At 37.2% G+C, this 21,185-nt stretch overlaps 1 protein-coding gene across 1 annotated transcript; it reads right to left on the bottom strand.

The window, feature by feature from the left end:
• Positions 1-2,945: 2,945 nt before the first annotated feature.
• Positions 2,946-7,827, bottom strand: LOC117305392. The gene is made up of 3 exons (XM_033790262.1): positions 7,173-7,827; positions 4,277-4,512; positions 2,946-3,160 (listed from the first exon to the last, which is right to left on the bottom strand). Exons 1-3 carry the CDS (start codon positions 7,403-7,405, stop codon positions 2,946-2,948), a joined length of 684 nt encoding a protein of 227 aa, XP_033646153.1. The 5' UTR covers positions 7,406-7,827.
• Positions 7,828-21,185: the final 13,358 nt, after the last annotated feature.

Genomic DNA, 21,185 nt, shown 5'->3' with positions numbered 1-21,185 from the left:
AACCCAGTATTATAAAGGCCAGCCTTTAGTGGCAGAAAACTAGTTGTTTTTTTTTATTTATTTTTTATTTTTTTCTATTTTAGAATGAACAAATTTATATGCCACGCACAAAACCAGTTGTTTAATTTTTTTTTTTTTTTTCTATTTTAGAATGAAAACAACCCGGTATTATATGTTATAAGCCACTAAAGTCTAGACTTTAGCGATACAAACCAGTTGTTTAATTTTTTTCTTTTTTTTCTATTTTAGAATGAAAACAACCCGGTATTATATGTTATATGCCACTAAAGTCTAGACTTTAGTGACACAAACCAGTTGTTTAATTTTTTTCTTTTTTTTTCTATTTTAGAATGAAAACAACCCGGTATTACATGTTATATGCCACTAAAGTCTAGACTTTAGTGACACAAACCAGTTGTTTAATTTTTTTCTTTTTTTTCTATTTTAGAATGAAAACAACCCGGTATTATATGTTATATACCACTAAAGTCTAGACTTTAGTTACACAAACCAGTTGTTTAATTTTTTTCTTTTTTTTCTATTTTAGAATGAAAACAACCCGGTATTATATGTTATATGCCACTAAAGTCTAGACTTTAGTGACACAAACCAGTTGTTTAATTTTTTTCTTTTTTTTTTCTATTTTAGAATGAAAACAACCCGGTATTATATGTTATATGCCACTAAAGTCTAGACTTTAGTGACACAAACCAGTTGTTTAATTTTTTTCTTTTTTTTCTATTTTAGAATGAAAACAACCCGGTATTATATGTTATATACCACTAAAGTCTAGACTTTAGTTACACAAACCAGTTGTTTAATTTTTTTCTTTTTTTTCTATTTTAGAATGAAAACAACCCGGTATTATATGTTATATACCACTAAAGTCTAGACTTTAGTGACACAAACCAGTTGTTTAATTTTTTTCTTTTTTTTCTATTTTAGAATGAAAACAACCCGGTATTATATGTTATATACCACTAAAGTCTAGACTTTAGTTACACAAACCAGTTGTTTAATTTTTTTTTTTTTTTCTATTTTAGAATGAAAACAACCCGGTATTATATGTTATATGCCACTAAAGTCTAGACTTTAGTGACACAAACCAGTTGTTTAATTTTTTTCTTTTTTTTTTCTATTTTAGAATGAAAACAACCCGGTATTATATGTTATATGCCACTAAAGTCTAGACTTTAGTGACACAAACCAGTTGTTTAATTTTTTCTTTTTTTTTCTATTTTAGAATGAAAACAACCCGGTATTATATGTTATATACCACTAAAGTCTAGACTTTAGTTACACAAACCAGTTGTTTAATTTTTTTCTTTTTTTTCTATTTTAGAATGAAACAACCCGGTATTATATGTTATATGCCACTAAAGTCTAGACTTTAGTGACACAAACCAGTTGTTTAATTTTTTTCTTTTTTTTTCTATTTTAGAATGAAAACAACCCGGTATTATATGTTATATGCCACTAAAGTCTAGACTTTAGTGACACAAACCAGTTGTTTAATTTTTTTCTTTCTTTTTCTATTTTAGAATGAAAACAACCCGATGCCACTAAAGTCTAGACTTTAGTGACACAAACCAGTTGTTTAATTTTTTTCTTTTTTTTCTATTTTAGAATGAAAACAACCCGGTATTATATGTTATATGCCACTAAAGTCTAGACTTTAGTGACACAAACCAGTTGTTTAATTTTTTATTTTTTTTTTCTATTTTAGAATGAAAACAACCCGGTATTATATGTTATATGCCACTAAAGTCTAGACTTTAGTGACACAAACCAGTTGTTTAATTTTTTTCTTTTTTTTCTATTTTAGAATGAAAACAACCCGGTATTATATGTTATATACCACTAAAGTCTAGACTTTAGTTACACAAACCAGTTGTTTAATTTTTTTCTTTTTTTTCTATTTTAGAATGAAAACAACCCGGTATTATATGTTATATACCACTAAAGTCTAGACTTTAGTGACACAAACCAGTTGTTTAATTTTTTTCTTTTTTTTCTATTTTAGAATGAAAACAACCCGGTATTATATGTTATATGCCACTAAAGTCTAGACTTTAGTGACACAAACCAGTTGTTTAATTTTTTTCTTTTTTTTCTATTTTAGAATGAAAACAACCCGGTATTATATGTTATATACCACTAAAGTCTAGACTTTAGTTACACAAACCAGTTGTTTAATTTTTTTTTTTTTTTTCTATTTTAGAATGAAAACAACCCGGTATTATATGTTATATGCCACTAAAGTCTAGACTTTAGTGACACAAACCAGTTGTTTAATTTTTTTCTTTTTTTTTTCTATTTTAGAATGAAAACAACCCGGTATTATATGTTATATGCCACTAAAGTCTAGACTTTAGTGACACAAACCAGTTGTTTAATTTTTTTCTTTTTTTTCTATTTTAGAATGAAAACAACCCGGTATTATATGTTATATACCACTAAAGTCTAGACTTTAGTTACACAAACCAGTTGTTTAATTTTTTTCTTTTTTTTCTATTTTAGAATGAAAACAACCCGGTATTATATGTTATATGCCACTAAAGTCTAGACTTTAGTGACACAAACCAGTTGTTTAATTTTTTTCTTTCTTTTTCTATTTTAGAATGAAAACAACCCGGTATTATATGTTATATGCCACTAAAGTCTAGACTTTAGTGACACAAACCAGTTGTTGAATTTTTTTCTTTTTTTTCTATTTTAGAATGAAACCAACCCGGTATTATATGTTATATGCCACTAAAGGCTAACCAGCCCCAATATTAAAACTATGTCACCACAAGACCAGTTGTTTCAGTTTTAGATATCTATTATTTTTAGAATGAACAAAGCAGACTTGGCAAGTCTGTCTGAGCCAGTCAATATTGCGCCCTCTACCGGTGACGACTAAAAAAAAAAAAAAAAACTAGCGTCTCGAATCAAGACTAGCACTAGACGTGTGAAGGGGCAACCGACTCCCTAGACGAGTTATTGGAAGACGACGGGGTTCCAGATAGCAAGCCAGCATATTGGCGTTTAATTCGGCAGACGAACATCGCCATAATGACGACAACCAAGACGCACAATACAGCGACTCCACAAACAATGCCAACCAGAATGATACTGTTCATCTGTCCATCCGGTTTGTCATCTGTGACCTTTGAACCTAAAAAGGAATCAACGTAAAAATCGATGAGTTATAATCTGCCAAAGAGATACACTGTAAAAATTATCAGTAAAATTTACGGCACTTTACCTGGCAGCTAGGGTGCCAGGTAAAGTGCCGTTAATTTCCAAAACTACCCCTTCAAGGCAGAATTTACAAAACTTCCTCTGTGAAATTTACGGCACTTTTACCTGGCACCCTAGCTGCCAGGTAAAATGCCGTTAATTTTAGGGATGTTTTTTACAGTGTGGACTTGGGTTGCAAGTCTTTGATCGAGGCTTTTAGTCGTCCTGATGGCCGCTACAAACAGCTCCTTGTATCAACCTCCGCAATTTAGCCTACGATTGCGAGTTTATAGGGCGCGTAATAGCTAATAATGTGGGGTGTTTTCGTGGCTGAGATGCAGAATAATAACCGCGATCTAAGACTTGAAATCAAGTCTACAAAAGGGAAGGAACAAACGTACATGTGGTGTTAGACTTGAAATCAAGTATTTAGTTAGGACATATTAGCTGCAAAATTAGAGGAACAAAAGTACGAGGCGTTACTGCTTAGACTTGATTTCAAGTCTGAGATCTAGGTGGTTTCTCTGCATCATCAGCCACGCAGAATCCTCCAAAAGACCTCGGCTCATCCGAAGGACAATTCGGCGAAGTGTCTTGCTCCGGACTGTGGGTTCGAGTCCCGCTCGGCCTCAATGCCAACCCCCCCCCCCCCACCCCCAGTGTAAAGCGGTCTTATTTCGGCACAATGTTTGATGTCGTCACTCAATGGCCTTTTCGAATCTCTCCAACGTCATGTGGGTTTTTATTTTTTAACTGTGTTTTGATAGATGTGTTTTCAAGTGAGATAATGTTATAATAATTTGAAGCCTCGTGTGGCGTGGGTGTAGTAATAGAAGAAACTATAAATAAATAGTAAACTTGCGGGTTCGTTCAACCAATTATAAATCTCTTTTGTGTGAGTGTTGGTTCTGAGAAGTGACACTGTTGATGTGTTTGCTTTTCCCAACATTTCGATCAACGTCATCATGACATCATTTATTTGCTGGTTTTGTACAGTTATGCGAACAAACCCATGGCTCTGAATTAATGTGCAAGTATTTTGCAAACTTACGTCTAATCGGTTCTGACGTCACAGACATCGTGTCTTTCTGCGTCACGATTTTGCTCCTGACTGTCGTTGGTGGCGTTGTTGTTTGAGGTGGATGGCATGCTTTTAAGTTGAAGTTGTACGTCCATGTTTCGTCGGTGCACTTGTTTGTACTGCAAACGGTGTCCGATTTTTGTGTGCACCTATGCTCTTTTAGGATCCCGTCTCCGCATTCCATGCATGTCAGACAGAAGTAATATCTAGGAAGAAGAAACAAACAAAAAACACAATTTGAAACCTAAGAATTTTAATTTATTCTTGTCAATTTATGAAATTTTCATCGAGTTTGGTGGTGTTTTACGTTTTGTCAGCTTGCTCTATTTATAGTGAATACTTGTAGCTTGTATTTGAGGCATTGTATTGTGAAGTACCAATTAATAATTTGGCAAATAGTACACGCACGGTATTAATACCGCAAACCAAATGTACACATAAATACACTGAACACTGTTGGTAATTGTCACAGACCAGTGTTCTCACTTGAAGGTTAAAATAACAAACCTGTGAAAATTTGAGCTTCAAAGTTGCGAGATAACCATGAAAGAAAAATCACCCTTGTCACACACACACACGAAGTTGTGTGCTTGCAGTAGCTTGATTACGAGACCTCAAATTCTAAATCTGAGGTCTCGAAATCAAATTCGTTGAAAATTACTTCTTCCTCGAAAACTACGATACTTCAGAGGGAGCTGTTTCTCACAATGTTTTATACTATCAACCTCTCCCCATTACTCGTCACCAAAGGTTTTATGCTAATAAATGTTTTGAGTAAATTACCAATAGTGGCCACTCAGCCTTTAGAGCGGAGCATAGGTCATATTTTGACTATAGGCGCTTTGAGTAGTGTTTGTTGACTGTTGCATTTTTTTTATCGCGCGCTTTGTTGATTTTGCAACTTGTTGATTTCGCAAAGGCGTTGATTGCGTAATATAATTCGTTGAAACGTTTGGGCGGTGGTGTGGGGGGGGGGGGGGGGGGGTGGAATTTCTTGGAGTCAGCGGTGACAGATATTAAGCCTTGACGTTTCACACACAGTGGCTGCACTTTGAGTGCATCGTTGCATCATGCTCAGCCCAAATAAAAGGTCACGACATGCATGTTTTTTTAAAAGGCTCGTAAAAAAGTTTTGCGAAGAAAAATTTCATGGGATTGAGGGAAAAATAAATATTTCATGAAAGTGTCGCACAGTTTATTATCTGTTTTTCCTTTTTTGTTTTCCCTTCTAAATCCAACATAAGCGTGGTGGATTTTTCCACCATAAGCGCATGGTCACCAAAGCATGGTGGATGTTTTTTTTTAAGGATTTTAATTTATTTAGTTAAAAAAAAACATACGTAATTATTGGAAATTAAACCAAAAAAAACAAAAAAAACATCAGCTACATAGCAAGTGCTATCACTGCCTTGTATGAATATAATGCGAAAAAAATATAGATTTAAAAAGAAAACACACATAGTTGGTACAGCGCAAGTGATATACATGTACTGGCTTGTAGTATTTATGTTTATCATTTGAACGGCATGTCTGTATAGCCCTACAGCCCGGTTTTGCCGATAATAAAAGAACCAACGGCCTTGGCTACTTGAATGGTTATCCACCCACATTCTTTCCATTCGTGTACCCATTGTTGACTTGCCATTCATAAAATCTGTGACGTCAAAGGAATTGTAGGTGTGTCGTGTTGTAGCCAATCACATCGATGTTAGGCTGTGTCCGAAACGACGACTTCGGCTACAGCTACGTCTAGATCAGCGCGTCTACCAGTGTTGAAGAATAGGCAGACGCGCGCGATCTAGCCGTAGCTGTAGCCGAAGTCGCCGTTTCGGACACGGCCTCAGACTACGTCAATGGAATTGTAGGTGTGTCGTGTTGTAGCCAATCACATCGATGTTAGACTACGTAATGGACAAATTTAATTCGATGGCATAATTTTGTTGCGATAGAGCACATGCCGTTGGTTTAAACTGTGAAGGATGATAGCTCCATTGTTAAACCATGTTAAACCATGGTTAAAGGATTTTGGTACTTTTTCAAAGTGTCCAAAGATTTACATTAAACTTACAGGGTTTGAAGATAATGATAGTGGAAAGCTTCCCTTCAAATATTAATGAGGTGCTGTAATTTTTTGAGAAATTAGTAAAACAAATGTCATGAAAATACGTTTGTAAATGCTAAAAATATTTTTCGTCTCATGAGACGAAAATTATTTTCATGCCATTGTTTTACTCATTTCCCAAAAACTGCAGCACCTCAGCACGTAATAATTTCAGGGAAGCTTTCTACTATCATTATCTTCAAACTGTGTAAGTTTAGTGTAAATATGTGGACATTGTGTTTTTTGTCTTACAAAAAACACCCTTTAAGGGGAACATGACCTTTAGTTTAACGTCCTGACTTTTTAAAAACAAAGGGAGGAGGAGAGGGTTTTAAAGCTTGGATTTAAAAACAAAAACAAAAAACAAAATCCTCTAGGATATTTAAATGTATAATTGACTTTGTTTTGCTGAAAAATAAAAATAATATCATTTAGTTTTCAGAAAGGAAGCGGACGATATTTATAGAGTTGCTCCGGATTCATGACATTATATATTATTACTTTTGTTCATTTCATTTTCATTAATTATTTTATTGACCTGTTCATGAATGTATATTGACTTTTAAATAATTGCACTGACTGTTTTTTTTTTTTTTCATTCTCCGTTTTTCCCAAATTTAATATAGAAATAAAAGTTGATTGAATTGAAATGTAATCGAATTGACTTGTTGTGGTAACCTGAGGGACGTGTTAATACTTCGCTCATGTTTTGGCCCTGTCAGACAGTTTTCTCAAAAGCCTGAGAAAAAAAATCGAATTACTTACGGTTTCTTACTATTCCACGCGAGATCGGTCCTCGTGTGAACCACTATTCCTCCCTCTTCATACGCCAACTTATCATCTCTATGCACGCTCACACCATACTGATGACAGCCGCACTCCGTAAACTTGTTGTGTCCCTTGCAGTCTTCCCCAACCTGCCCCTGAGCGGCAGCCGCCAGATAAAGTAAACACACAAGAAGCACAAACACGTACATGTGGAAGCTGTATTCCTCCATGGTTAACCACACTCAACTGAAGAAAGTTCAACACTTTCCCGAAAGTTTTTCGCTTGTGTTGAGTTAACAATCTCAGGACTTCCACAGTTGCCTGTTGCCCACACTGGTGACACCACACAGGTAAGCTAGCCCCCCACTCACTCGCTTTGAAAAAACCTTCACTTAAAAATTTAAAAACCACTGTCAAAACATCTGTTAATATGGTTCACGTCAACGAAATTCAATCCCAGTGCTTTGATTTTGTGTTGTAATGTTAGAGATAGCTCCAGCACGTCCGTACTTAACAATCATTTATTGGTGTATGACTAGCTAGCTGCGCTGGTACTACTCTGTCGTCAGCATTCCACACAAATCATAGTCACGAGCACACCACAAGGGGGGTTGAACATGTACCTTTTTGCCCACGAGGGTAACATGTGTGGCCAATGCGCGTAGCTGGGTACATTTTCGGTCTTGGAAACATGCCTATTAGCTAGCCTTGATCCGCGACGCTTCTTGTTGTTGTATAGTTATCGATAGAGGGCGCTACATCTGCAGCCAAAAGCTGAATTACATAAACATTACAGGAACTTGCAATGATAAAACTCAGACAATCTGAGACTGATATTATTATACATAGATTTTCGAGAATTTTGCGACGAATTTGATTTCGAGACCTCAGAACTAGACTTTGACGTCTCGAAATCAAGCATCTGAAAGCACACAACTTCGTGTGACAATGGTATTTTTTCTTCCATTATTATCTGGCAACTTTGACGACCATGAGTTCAAATTTCACAAGTTTGTTATTTTATGCATATGTTGAGATACACCAAGTGAGAAGACTGGTCTTTGGCAATTACCAATAGTATCCAGTGTCTTTAGAGGCACTGGACACGTTCGGACCGCAAAGACTGCAGCATTCTCACTTGGTTTTTCCATGGTGTATTCCATGATTTATTATATGCATAAAACAACAAATCTCTGAAAATATTAAACTGATAAAGATTTGCATCGAAAGCACACAAATTGCAACAAGGGTAATATTTTTCGTTCGTTATTCTCTTGCAACTTTGAAGACCAATCGAGTCCAAATTTTCACAGGTTTGTTATATTATGCATAATAATGTTGGGATACACCTTGCGATACACAATGGATACACCTAGTGAGAATACCTGGCTTTGACAATTATTACCAAACGTGCCTTTAAAGGCAGGGCAATAGGGCAAGGGGCAAATAAGGGGCTTTAGTCGTAGGTCCGGACCTCCGACAAAATGTAACAATGTTGGACAAGATTTTACAAGGGACCCGGGACACTCTAAATATTGTTGTTCTTTCACACCGTAGGTCCATTTTACAACCATTCTACAATTTAGCAAGGGACCCTTGCTAAATTGCTCTCATGTGTGTCTCTGAATTTGATATTATTATGGTATGCTACACCTGGTGGATTTCCTCTTCTCCAGTAATTCGTGTTGCACTATAGCCGCGCGACTACGTTGACAAAATGAACGTCGCGAATCAAGACTAGTCAATATGTAGTCGTGACTCAACTCAAAGCAAGCCCATGCAATCAACAGGCTACGGAGATACATTTCTACGAATGGTGTGACGTCATCGAATTCTGGTCCTGGCTCCTGAGTACGGTGTGAACACACCCATTTCAGCCTTGGTTTACACAATGCAAACCACAATCACATGCACCTTTTGTGATAACAAAAATACTATTGTGAACATTGACGGCAATTGTTTGAAACAACAAATGGTATTGCCATGGGAACGGGGTATAATACAACTAGACGTCCTGAAAACGAATGAACCTCTAGAGGTGTTAGTTCATCTACTTTTCTAGAAAGTTAGTGTAACCTTGATTTGCTGACAGTATATAAGACCGTGTCCAAATTAGCGTCTACAGCTACGGCTACGGCTAGATTTCCGCGTCATCGTGCGTTGAGGTATAGGACGTCCTTAGCAACACCCTTAGCAACAGCCGTAGCCGTAGCTGTAGACGGCAATTCGGATTCGACCTAAGGCCCAATTTCATAAAGCTGTTTAGCAGAAAATTCTACTTGAAAAATTTCTTTGCAAAACAAAAGTTCAGTGGGGCACCATTTTTTTGCAACGATGTAAACTTAGTGTAATTTTGGCTGGTACTCTTTTTTTTTTTTGCCAAACAATTTTTGGTGAGCACATTTTTTGGTGCTGGGCCCAGTATCGTGGAGTTTGCAGGACGTGATATGAGACCAGCTCATAATAATAGCTTACTGAGAAGTGCAACTTCTTGATTTGTGCAACTTACTCATAATCAAAGATTTTAAAGGCAGTGGACACTATTGGTAATTACTCAAAATAATTATTAGCATAAAACCTTCCTTGGTGACGAGCAATGGGGAGAGGTTGATGGTATAAAACATTGTGAGAAACGGCTCCCTCTGAAGTGCCATAGTTTTCGAGAAAGAAGTAATTTTCCACAAGTTTGATTTCGAGACTTCAGATTTAGAACTTGAGGTCTCGAAATCAACCATCTAAATGCACACAACTTCGTGTGACAAGGGTGTTTTCGTCTTTCATGACCGATTGAGCTCAAATTTTCACAGAATAGTTATTTTATGCATTTGTTGAGATACACTAACTGTGAAGGCTAGTCTTTGAAAATTACCAATAGTGTCCACTGCCTTTAAATGTTTTTTTTTGTATGAGAAAGATTTGATGTTGCCAGCCTGGTGTTTATTCCCCAGCCTGGTGGAAGTTCAAAGAGTCACCCTTGGCTGGAAGATCTGACATTTTTAAAAGGGAGATTGTGAGCTTTTCCAAGCTGTTGTCCTATAGTCCCCTATAAAGCCAGAGGACATTATTGGTAATTATTTAAAATAATCATTAACATAAAACCCTACTTGGTTACGAGTGCGGGAGAGGATGATAGTAAAAAACATTGTGAGAAACGGCTACCTCTCAAGTAACGTAGTTTTCGAGAAAGAAGTAATTTTCCACGGTTTTGATTTCGATCAGACCCCAGAATTAGATTTTGAGGTCTCGAAATCAAGCATCTGAAATCACAAATTCGTGTGACAAAGGTTTTTTTCATTATTATCTCGCAACTCTGACGACTAATTGAGTTAAAACTTTCAAAAGTTTGTTATTTTATGCATATGTTGAGATACACCAAGTGAGAAGACTGGTTTTTTTTGACAATTACCAATAGTGTCCAGAGTCTTTAACTATGTAATTATGCAGGGCCCAAATGGAAACCAGTTTCTTTTTACTGATTTGGCTCACCCTGTGTAAATAAAGGAATTAATTAAAATTAAACACCTCTTTGAGAGTCACAATGCCAGTCGAGTGCTTCTCCCTAAGAATAGTAGACTTGTGGACAAGTCGTTAAATCGGCCCCACGCGCTGAGATAGTGGTCTCGCGAGATCACTGCTCTCGCGCGAAATCGGCCCCACGCGCTGAGATAGTGGTCTCGTGAGATCACTGCTCTCGCGCGAACTGATGGCTCCCCGATTTCGACATGAGTTAACGACTTGTCCACAAGTCTATAAAAATAGCAACAAAAATATTATGCTTTACAACTTCTACTCCACCTTCACGCTTTCGTGCACTTTTGACAAAATGCCGGGTGTGTAACTGTAAGTTGTGACGTCAAGCACTGACGTCAATCGAGGTCAGTTAAGGTCAACTGACACCCATGGATCGGTGCACCAGAATACTATAGTGTAAAAACTGTTTTATCAAACAATAAGGGTAACCATGGAGGTAATGGGGTAACCAACCGGATTCAGGTCTGTCCATGTTCGTTGGGCGTGGAACATTCCGCAAGTTACTTTCTCCCGCGAATAACTTGTTCTTTCTTGTTCCTTAAATTGTAGCGGTTGTTTCTTTTAAAGGCACTGTGAATGTTTGGGAAATACTTAAAATAAATAACTAGTAAAAGAACTTCCCTTAGTATAACGAGCAACTGAGAGCTGTTGATAGATAAAAACATTGTACGAAACGACTCCCTCTGACTTTCTCAGGCATCTGATGAAAGCACACTATGTACAACAAGAGTGTTTTTTTATTCATTATTTTCTTGCAACGTCGATGACCAATAATTATAATATACTGTACACAGTTTCACAGATTTGGTTATTATATGCATGAATGTTGAGATGCACCGAGTGAGAATACTGGTCTTTGAAAATAACCAAACGTGTCATGTGCCTTTAAAAGCAGTGGGCACTATTGTTAAATACTCAAAATAATTATTAGCATAAAACCTTACTTGATTACGAGTAATGGGGAGAGGTTGATAGTATCAAACATTGTGAGAAACGGCTCCCTCTGAAGTAATGAAGCTTTCGAGAAAGTAGTAATTTTCCACGAATTCGATTTCGAGACCTCAATTTTAGAATTTGAGTGCTTGAAATCAAGCATCTGAAAGCACACAACTTCGTGTGAGATACACCAAGGGTGTTTTTTATTTCTTCTCCGTTTTTTTCTTGCAACTTCGATGATCAATAATTTAACCCCTATTTTCACAGATTTGTTATTTGAGATGCACTAAGTGAGAAGACTGGTTTTGACAATTACCAAAAGAGTCCGGTGTTTTTAAGAGAACTTATACAGAAGAAAAGTGTTGTAATTGGTCCCCATCACCAGGTGGTAGTGATGTCAATCAGTGACGTCAGTTCAGTTAAGTTTGGGTCAACTGAAACACCGGGACACAATAAGTTTTTTTAAAATTAAAACATGAACATCTCCAATCAAACAATGAGGTTAATGAAATGTACCGAGCATAGACCAACCTTAAAACTCTCTCAGCCACCCACGGAACATTTATTCTTAAAACTTGACACCAATGGTTTATTTTTAGAGAACTTCCAAAAACATTAAGTTGTCATTGGTCTTCATATCGGCTGGTGGGAAACTATAAGTTCTGACGTCAATCAGTGACGTTATTCATTGACGTCAATGGAGGTCAGTTGGGGACGACTGACACACCTCGATACAACAAGACACAATGATGTAAATCAGTTTGAGGATGTTAGTGCATAAGATTGAGAAATTGTGGCTCCTTTAGAGAAATGCAGCTCTGAAATCGTATTTATAAATACCTCAAACAGTTTTGCTGTTTCTATTGGCGGAGAGCGGGTCGCGTGGGGGTGTTTAAACGGTTGATAATGACCAGCTGGAGCGGTTTACAACCGGTTGTTTTCGGATACGTTTAGATGCATACTACTACGCGCACGAATGCATATCCGAAAATTGTCACAGTCATAAAAATGCAACACACGTCCAGAGCTCAAGTTTGACAGAGTTTCATACTTTATTGCGCCTTTTAACCAAAAAGGCATTTATGAATAGCAATAAAAGAGTAGGGACTCGTTTGTAAACTGCCGTTTAAAACCTTGAAGGGTAGTGGCCGAGCGATAAAGGCCCTCGCCTTCGGTTCGGGTCTTTATCGCACGGCCACGACCATGCCGGTTTTAAACGGCAGTTTAAGGACTCGTCGCTATCCTTTTGTTCCCTTATTTGAAAATTGTAAGCTTGTACACTTTGAAGAAATATTCAACAAATGACATTGAGTTTGTGTGCATGTCTGATGCCTTAGATGGTTGAGGTTTACAAATTACTTTATTATCCCTGATCTTAAGGCATCTACTTTGACCATTCTTCAAACTTTCTTAACTCAGTGAGGAGCCCTGTTAACTAGTCACTGTGGCCGTTTTGAACCGCTGGAGAAGCATTTTGTTAGATTTCTCAGTAAAACCACCTATACTTCCATTACTCTCTCAAAATTAGGAAACTACCCCCCATCCTTCCATACGATAGTCCAATTCCATTTACATCATTTAAAAGGATCATGTTATAAAAAAAAAAAACCTACTCCCACTTCGGTGTTGCCATTGTTGCATCCACACTCAAACCAATGTGACCAAACCGAGGGCAAAAACAGTCTGGTTCCTTTTTTGTACATTAGCTATCGGCATGCATGGTTGGGAACAGTACCAAGATTGCAGCATCGTGTAAAAGTTCACCGCACGTGCATACCGGGGATGATGTCATACCGGGGATGATGTCATGTCTATTTTTAGATTCCCGTACCTTTCCACAACGAGTACTGAATGTTCAAGTTCAGCGAGAAGCGCCTTTCGTATATCAACAAGCATTGCACATTGACTTGCCGCACAAAACCGCGTAAAAAAAAAAAAAAAAACTTTTATAATCTACTTATTAAATCTATTTTGATAGGATGATTTGCAGACATCCAGGGCAAGGCATAAACTATTTGCATTAGAACCCTGTATAATTGCGTCATTTACAGTTCTAATTTAAAACCGAGATGATTTTTAAAACAACATCAAGCACCAACAGAACCGACTGAGCCCTTCACAGTCGGTTTGTTGGGTCACACAAAGTTTAATACTGGTGTTTGAGAACCGCAAATAATGCTGTCTATGTGCTTTTTTAATGCCGTTTTGTGTGTAGAAGTTTGTAACATTGTGCCTAGTTTACCTGATTTGTTGGGGTGCTGAATTTATAAATGGTGTGTACCAACCAAGCTTGTATATTGCTTCGTTTTTGAAAAAGGGCAAGGGCACCAAAACATCTTCTTGGTGAAGTGCACCTTTTCAGGAAATTGTAAATGTCTCCGTGCTGTACAGTGTAATCATTGAGCATTTCTACATCCATGGCTTATGACGAATTAAATAATATTGAGTTTTCGCTGACGAAATAATTATCCTGACAAACCATTTTTGGTGTCTTTTAAAGGTTACTTTTTGCATGAATCATTGCGATGACTATTTAGGAGCGTCACGAGACGAGATAAAACAATGTTTGTTTACAGGATAAAAAGATAAATAAATAAATAAATGGTGTGTGAAGAAATCAGTGTATCATGTGCTTACTTATCTCCTTTGATTTGAGTCACCCTTATTCACCACGAAGTTCAAATGTACGATTGCACCACACTTTTATTATCCAGTGCCTATATTTATTTATTAATTTTAAGAAGTATTTTTGACTAATTGACTAGTGAGCTTCCGGGTACAACAATGTGTAAGCCTCTTTTGGTACGAGTGCTAGCTTTTGGTGGGTTTTTCTTTTTTTTTTCAAAAAAGAAAAGCATAATGAGCCATTTTGAGGTATGGTGGACACAGCATTATGAGTCTAGTTTGGGTAATTTTTTTCTGAATACACTTAAACCAAACAGTGGTGCAATACTATAACGTCCCCACATACCTCAAAAAGTCATACCTCAGTTCAGTGCATTCAGTAAAGTCCAGTTTTTGCTTTTGCAATTTGCATAATCTTTTTCCGGGATGGGGGAGCCATAATGTATGTAGGCCTAGTAAAGGCTATACTGGCAGAACACTCAACAAAAGTTTTTGTAATTGTAGGAAACAATTACCACGGTACTAAAAATGAGGACTATACAAAGTTAGCTTTCACATTGGTTATGATTTTGAGTCACCCAAACCCAATATTCATTGTATGACCCTCTGAAGTAACGTATATTTTTGAGAAAGAAGTATTCTCACTAAAATATTTGAATTGAATTCGAGACCTCAGCTGAGGTCTCGAATTCAAGGCATCTGAAAACACACAACTTGTGCGAAAATTGTGCCTTTTCTTCCATTATTATCTCGCAACTTTGCCGACCAATTGAGTTAAAATTTGCCTAGGTTTTGTTTTGTGCATGTTGAGATACACCAATTAAAGGTATTTGACAATTACCAACGGTGCCCAGTGCCTTTGAGCAGCTCTATGAATTTGGGCCATGCATGGTGTTCATGATCTATATGAGATTATGTCATTTAGGATAACTGTATTGTCAGCAATTTTCCTAGTTAAGAAAATTCTAGAAAAACACGTTTATACAATTATTGAGGGGCACAGTCGTACATTTTAAGAGATTAAGAAACTTCGAGAAAAACATGACCGTGGTCTTTCTAGAGAAGTGCACACAATACAAAAAAACATTATTATGATCAGACTTCCTGACGAACCGAAAGTCAAACAATTCTTATCCGCACTACCTCCATGGTTTAACGAAGTAAATTTACAGCTCTCGAGCACAAACCATTTTTTCGTGTCTTTCGAAGATTATTTTTTGCATGAATCATTGCGATGACTATTTACGAACGTCACGAGACGAGATAAAACAATGTTTTTTAACAGGATAAAAAGATGAATAAATAAATAAATGGTGTGTGAATCAATCAGTGCACTGTTTACTTAATATCTTTTTTTAAGTGAGACCTTTATTCACCACGAAGTTTAAAGGTACGATTGCACCATACTTTTATTATCCAGTGCCTATATTTATTTATTAATATTAAGAAGTATTTATGACTATTGATTAGTGAGCTTCCGGTACAACATTGTGTAAACCTCATGTTGGTATGAGTGCTAGCTCTGAAAAGAGTTTCCGACCAGTAGGGCCTACAGTGTGTGTGTTTTTGTTTGTTTTGGGTTTTTTTTCAAAAGAAAAGCAAAAACCATAATATTGAGGTATGGTGGATGCAGCACTATGAAACTGTAGTTTGGGTAAGTTTTTCTTTAGACGCTCAAACCCAACAGTGGTGCAATACTATACGTACCCATACACCTCAAGAAGTATGATTGTGCATTCAGTGAAGTCATTGTTTTTACATCATATTTTTATTGGGTTGGAGGAGCCATAATTTATGTAAGTCTACTGGCAGAACCCATAAAAAGATGTTATAATTGAAGGAAACAAATAATTATACCAATGGTACTAGAAATGAAGAACAATTATACAAAGTTAACTTTCACATTGGTTATGATTTTGAGTCACCCAACCCAATGTTCAGTGTATGATATTATTTTACTTCATACAAACGGCTCCCTCTGAAGTAACGTATATTTTTGAGAAAGAAGTATTCTCACTAAAATATTTGAATTGAATTCGAGACCTCAGCTGAGGTCTCGAATTCAAGGCATCTGAAAACACACAACTTGTGCGAAAGTGGTGTTTTTTTCTTCCATTATTATCTCGCAACTTTGCCGACCAGTTGAGTTAAAATTTGCCTAGGTTTTTTTTTTGGTGCATGTTGAGACACACCAATTAAAGGTATTTGACAATTACCAAAGGTGCCCAGTGCCTTTGAGCAGCTTTATGAATTTGGGCCCTGGTGTTCATGATCTATGAGATTATGTCATTTAGGATAACTGTATTGTCAGCAATTTTCATAGTTAAGAAACTTCTAGAAAAACACGTTTATACAATTATTGAGGGGCACAGTCGTACATTTTGAGAGATTAAGAAACTTCTAGAAAAACATGACCGTCGTCTTTTTAGAGAAGTGCACACAATAAAAACCCATTAATACGATCAGACTTCCTGACGAACCGAAAGTCAATAATTTTTATCCGCACTTTGTCAGATAAAGTCCTCGACGGCTTCCGCTCGTTGACAATGGGCAAGTAAAATTTCTCAAGGACGGTCTTTTGACACTTTGGCGTATTATTAATCTGTTATTATATTAGCAAATAAATCTGTGACAAAGCAATATTAAGTACGTGGTAAGCATTAGGTACCTTACCCATATTAGGGCACTTTTGGGTTGCATTGCTTTAAAGGCAGTAGACACCTTTGGTAATTGCCAAAGACCAGTATTCTCACTTGGTGTATCCCAACATGTACGTAAAATAACAAATCCGTGAAAATTGGTCATGGAAGTTGCAAGAGAAATATAATTTAAGCGGGAACCTACCCCTTTCTCAAAACTACTCTCTAAATGTAAAAGAGTGAAAAACACCACTCTTTACATTTTGAGTTGTCTCTCATATGGCTCTTTAAAAAGAATGGTGGTTATTTCACTCTTTTAGCGGGGTTTCACTCCAGGACAGAGTGAAAAATCACTCCAACAGATGCAAACTTCAATCTAAAAGAGTGGAAGACCACCCTAATAAGAGTTGTCCCTCATATGGCTCTTCAAAGAGTGCTTTTTCACTCTTTTGCATTTAGAGAGTACGTTACTTCAGAGGGAGCCGTTTCTCGCAATGTTTAACTATACTATCAGAGTGTCATGGCCGAGTGGTTGAGAGCATCGAATTCAAGTTCTGGTGCGTTTTCACCGGAGTGTGGGTTCGAATCCCGGTCGTGACACTTGTGTCCTTGAGCAAGATACTTTACTATAATTGCTTCTCTTCACCCAGGGAAATAAATGGGTACCTGCGAGGGTAGAGGTTGATATTGTGAATGAAAAAGCCTTTGGAGCGATATAAACTGTTGCCCAGGTTGTATACTCCCAAGGGAGCTGAGAAACATTAAAGAAACATTAAAGGGGGTGTTATTGGCCCTATGACCAGGGCACTAATGTAAAGCGCTTAGAGAATTAAGTGTTAGTTATTAGGCGCTATATAAATCGAAAGTTATTATTATTATTATCAACACCTCTCTCCATTGCTCGATACCAAGTAAATTTGTGTGCTAAAAATGAGTTTTTAATAAAAAAAAAAAAATTGAAGTCGATTCTGAGTATATTCTGACACCCCTACAATTCAGTCGACTCTCCCACTATGTACAAGTTGGGGCATCTCCATGGTTGGGGTTCCGGGTTGGGGGTATAGGAACGGAACAATACGGTAGGTTAGGGTTTTGGAAAATTTTGTTGGGTTGGAACTTGGGTAACCCTATTACACACGACACCGTTTTCAGTGAACCTAGTCAAAAATACCTTGCATTTGTGCCATAATGCTCTTTTCACAGAAACTCTATAGACATTGTACGAGTTATGTCTCCCTCAAAATTAACAATAATGTCACGAATAAAAGCATACGTGTTTAAATGTGTCTCCATTCACATCGGTAGTTCCACACGTTTTGATTTGGTGTCCGCAATTATTCTTATTCTTATTCTTTATTTGGCCAATAAACAATTACAAATACAAGCAGACAGTATGTCAAATAGATGAAGGAATGCCGTTGTCTATAATTGAAATTTGTTCCCCAGATATTCTGTGTGTGACTGTGTCTCCTCCCCCTGCCCCCACGGGCTAAAAGAAGTTGATTAAGGCCCTAATCACAAGAAGTTTGCACACATGTTGCCTTACGGGGGGGGGGGCAGAATGACCAGGGATTGTTGCGGTTGGGGGATCTTCTGCCACACCAGGTCACAATTTCATCTTAAAGCTTGTATGCAAGCATACAAACTTGCTAAGCACAGACAAATCTAGATCAACAGAAACTGGTTACCAGTCGAAATTCCATAATGTTCACATTGTTGCAACTGGTGCCCGCTCACTATTGTTTGCTTAGCAAAGAAGTTTACAGCAGCATTTTCTGCTTATCATATAACAGCTTTGTGAAATTTGGCCTATGGTGATAACGTAAAAGCTTTATCTCATGCTCTAAAACTATGAAACTGCAGTCTCTTCCAGCAGCATTTCTTAGAAAGTTATCCTATTGTTAAACATAGATGTGGCTATCTAACATTGAATACTCAAGGTCTTTTCTAGTGTACGAGTCTCCTTTTGTAGTCGTCTTGACACCTCTGTCCTTCAAGAAAGCACGTTTCGCCCTTCGCGGATTGGACGTAGACCCCAGAGGGTCATGGTGTCTTGTGAATGTATGTATGAAAGAACAATGTTACGCAATATTGCTTGGAGAGAGTGCGATCGTTGGATCTCATTTCAAACCATAGCTCTGTTGATCATCTTGAAAAACAAATACATGGCGCTTTGATACACGTACCACATTCAGGCGTAATGTAGTTTTTGAGAAAGTAGTAATTTCTCACTTTTTTAATATTTGAACTGAATACTATAAGAACCTCGGCTGAGAGGTCTGGCATTCGAGTTATCTGAAAGCATGGTGTGACAATGGTGCTTTTTCTTCCATTACTCTCTCGCAACTTCGACGACCAATTGAGTCCGAATTTTCACAGGTTTGTTATGTTGAGATACACCAAGTGGAACACTGGTCTTTGACAATATTTACCAAAGGTGTCCAGTGCCTTTAAAACAAAACGAAATCAGGACAAGTATTTGAGTATAGCGATTCTAAACAGCAGGAAACAAATTTAACTCAACAGGAAGTTACCGATTCTGTTTGCGCACGAAATGTATGATGTTGCTACATGCGACCGGTAAAATAAATAATACAACTCGTGACTAATGTATTGAAATACATTGAACTTGAAACTGATAGATCCGGTCGTCATAACAAAGAGGTTTGGTTGCTATGGAATCAGTTACGTACATGTAAACACTGTTTGTATTGGCTTCCTAAAAAGCGCGCACTATAAAGGCATACTGTGACGACCAACATAGTATTGTTGTCATACTAATAATATTGAATTATGAGTTGTATTTATTTCTTTTCATTGACTGCCTAAACGCCTACTAGTTATAGCCATTAGGCAAACCGTCGTGACAAGATGGTTAGACTTGGTGGTGTTATTGTCTATAAGAAAGAGTGATTCATCCATTCTCAGTGTTTCGAAGAAAACGTCAGACAACAAAACAAGTGAGAAATCCATGAAATGTTGAAGAATTAATGAATTTCGTGCTATTTGTATACTAACACGCATACCGTTGTTGTTCATTGCACTTTATCAAAACTCAAGGGAGTGTCATAGCGCTTATATTATTTTCTTTCTTTTCAACGAGTTATGTAAGCTATGTTCGAATAAAGACTCATTTATTTACATAGCAACATGTTATGGTTCCCATGGTGATGTAGTGCAATCTGTAGCCAGTCATCCCAGACACAATGGGCGAACTCCTTCCCTTTACGATAAAGTAAACTGGGTTATTTTAAATGTGCATTCACATCATGGTACACTTTTTTAAAAATCCGAGAGACGAAGTAATAATGGTTATCTTGCTTAAAGGCAATGGACACGATTGGAATTTTCCGAGCAAGAGGCTGTGTGTTACCATTGTGAGAAACGGCCCCTCTACAGCATAATATAGCTTTGTTTTGAAAGGGGTAACTTCTGACTTTAGGCATGTGAAAGCACACAAATTAATTGTGTGTGACAATTTAAGGGGGTTATTTATTACATTGCAACTTCTGACCATTAATGATAAAAAAAAAATGACTTCTGTTATTTTATTCATATGCTGGTTTACATAATGAGGTCGTTTTGTTGACGACTGGTCGTCACCACTTTTTACAAAACAAAGTTTGTAACAAAACAATCTTGTCAACAAATAAAAACTAACATAAGCTTTTATGTGTCCCCTTTTATATGTAAAAGTCAGCTACCAGCAGCCGATTTCACGAAACGCTAGGATTAATCCTGCTATCTCGAGTTAGGACGGGTATAAACTCGTCCTATAACTTAGGATGGGTTCAATGTGTCCTAACGTCTATCTCATCCTAAGTCCTAAGATTAACCCTAAGTCAGGAAGATTTTGGTGAAATCGACGGCTGCCTATGTAGTAAAGTCTAGGCCTTTTAGGCTGCAGTGGGAACTTCCATTGATCAAAGCCGTTTGTGATCCCACCATTATCCCATGCTGTAAATAAATAATTTGAATCAATTCCAATTGCTTCCTTTTCCTTTATTATGGCGTGTCCATTGACACTAAACTGTTTTTGATGCGTATGAGCCTAGCGAAGTAGCATGAAAGCTATGTATTTGTGTCAGCGTGAAAGGCCATCGGTGGCTCTTTTGTAAGCAAGGCTGTCACATGTTACATGCATGTACATCATAGTTAATCTCGCTGGAGCGACTGTGTGCAATCGAGCAACTCGTGTTGCGAAACCGCCATTGTCATAATATGGAATTCCCCCATGCGGTAAATTGTGGATGAAGGGGATTGAGTCACAAGAGGGCGT

This window comes from Asterias rubens, chromosome 22 (genome assembly GCF_902459465.1).
Source record: "Asterias rubens chromosome 22, eAstRub1.3, whole genome shotgun sequence".
NCBI classification, from domain to species: Eukaryota; Metazoa; Echinodermata; class Asteroidea; order Forcipulatida; family Asteriidae; genus Asterias; species Asterias rubens.
Note: the sequence above shows the minus strand (reverse complement) of the source record. Positions and strands in the feature narration are given on the sequence as shown.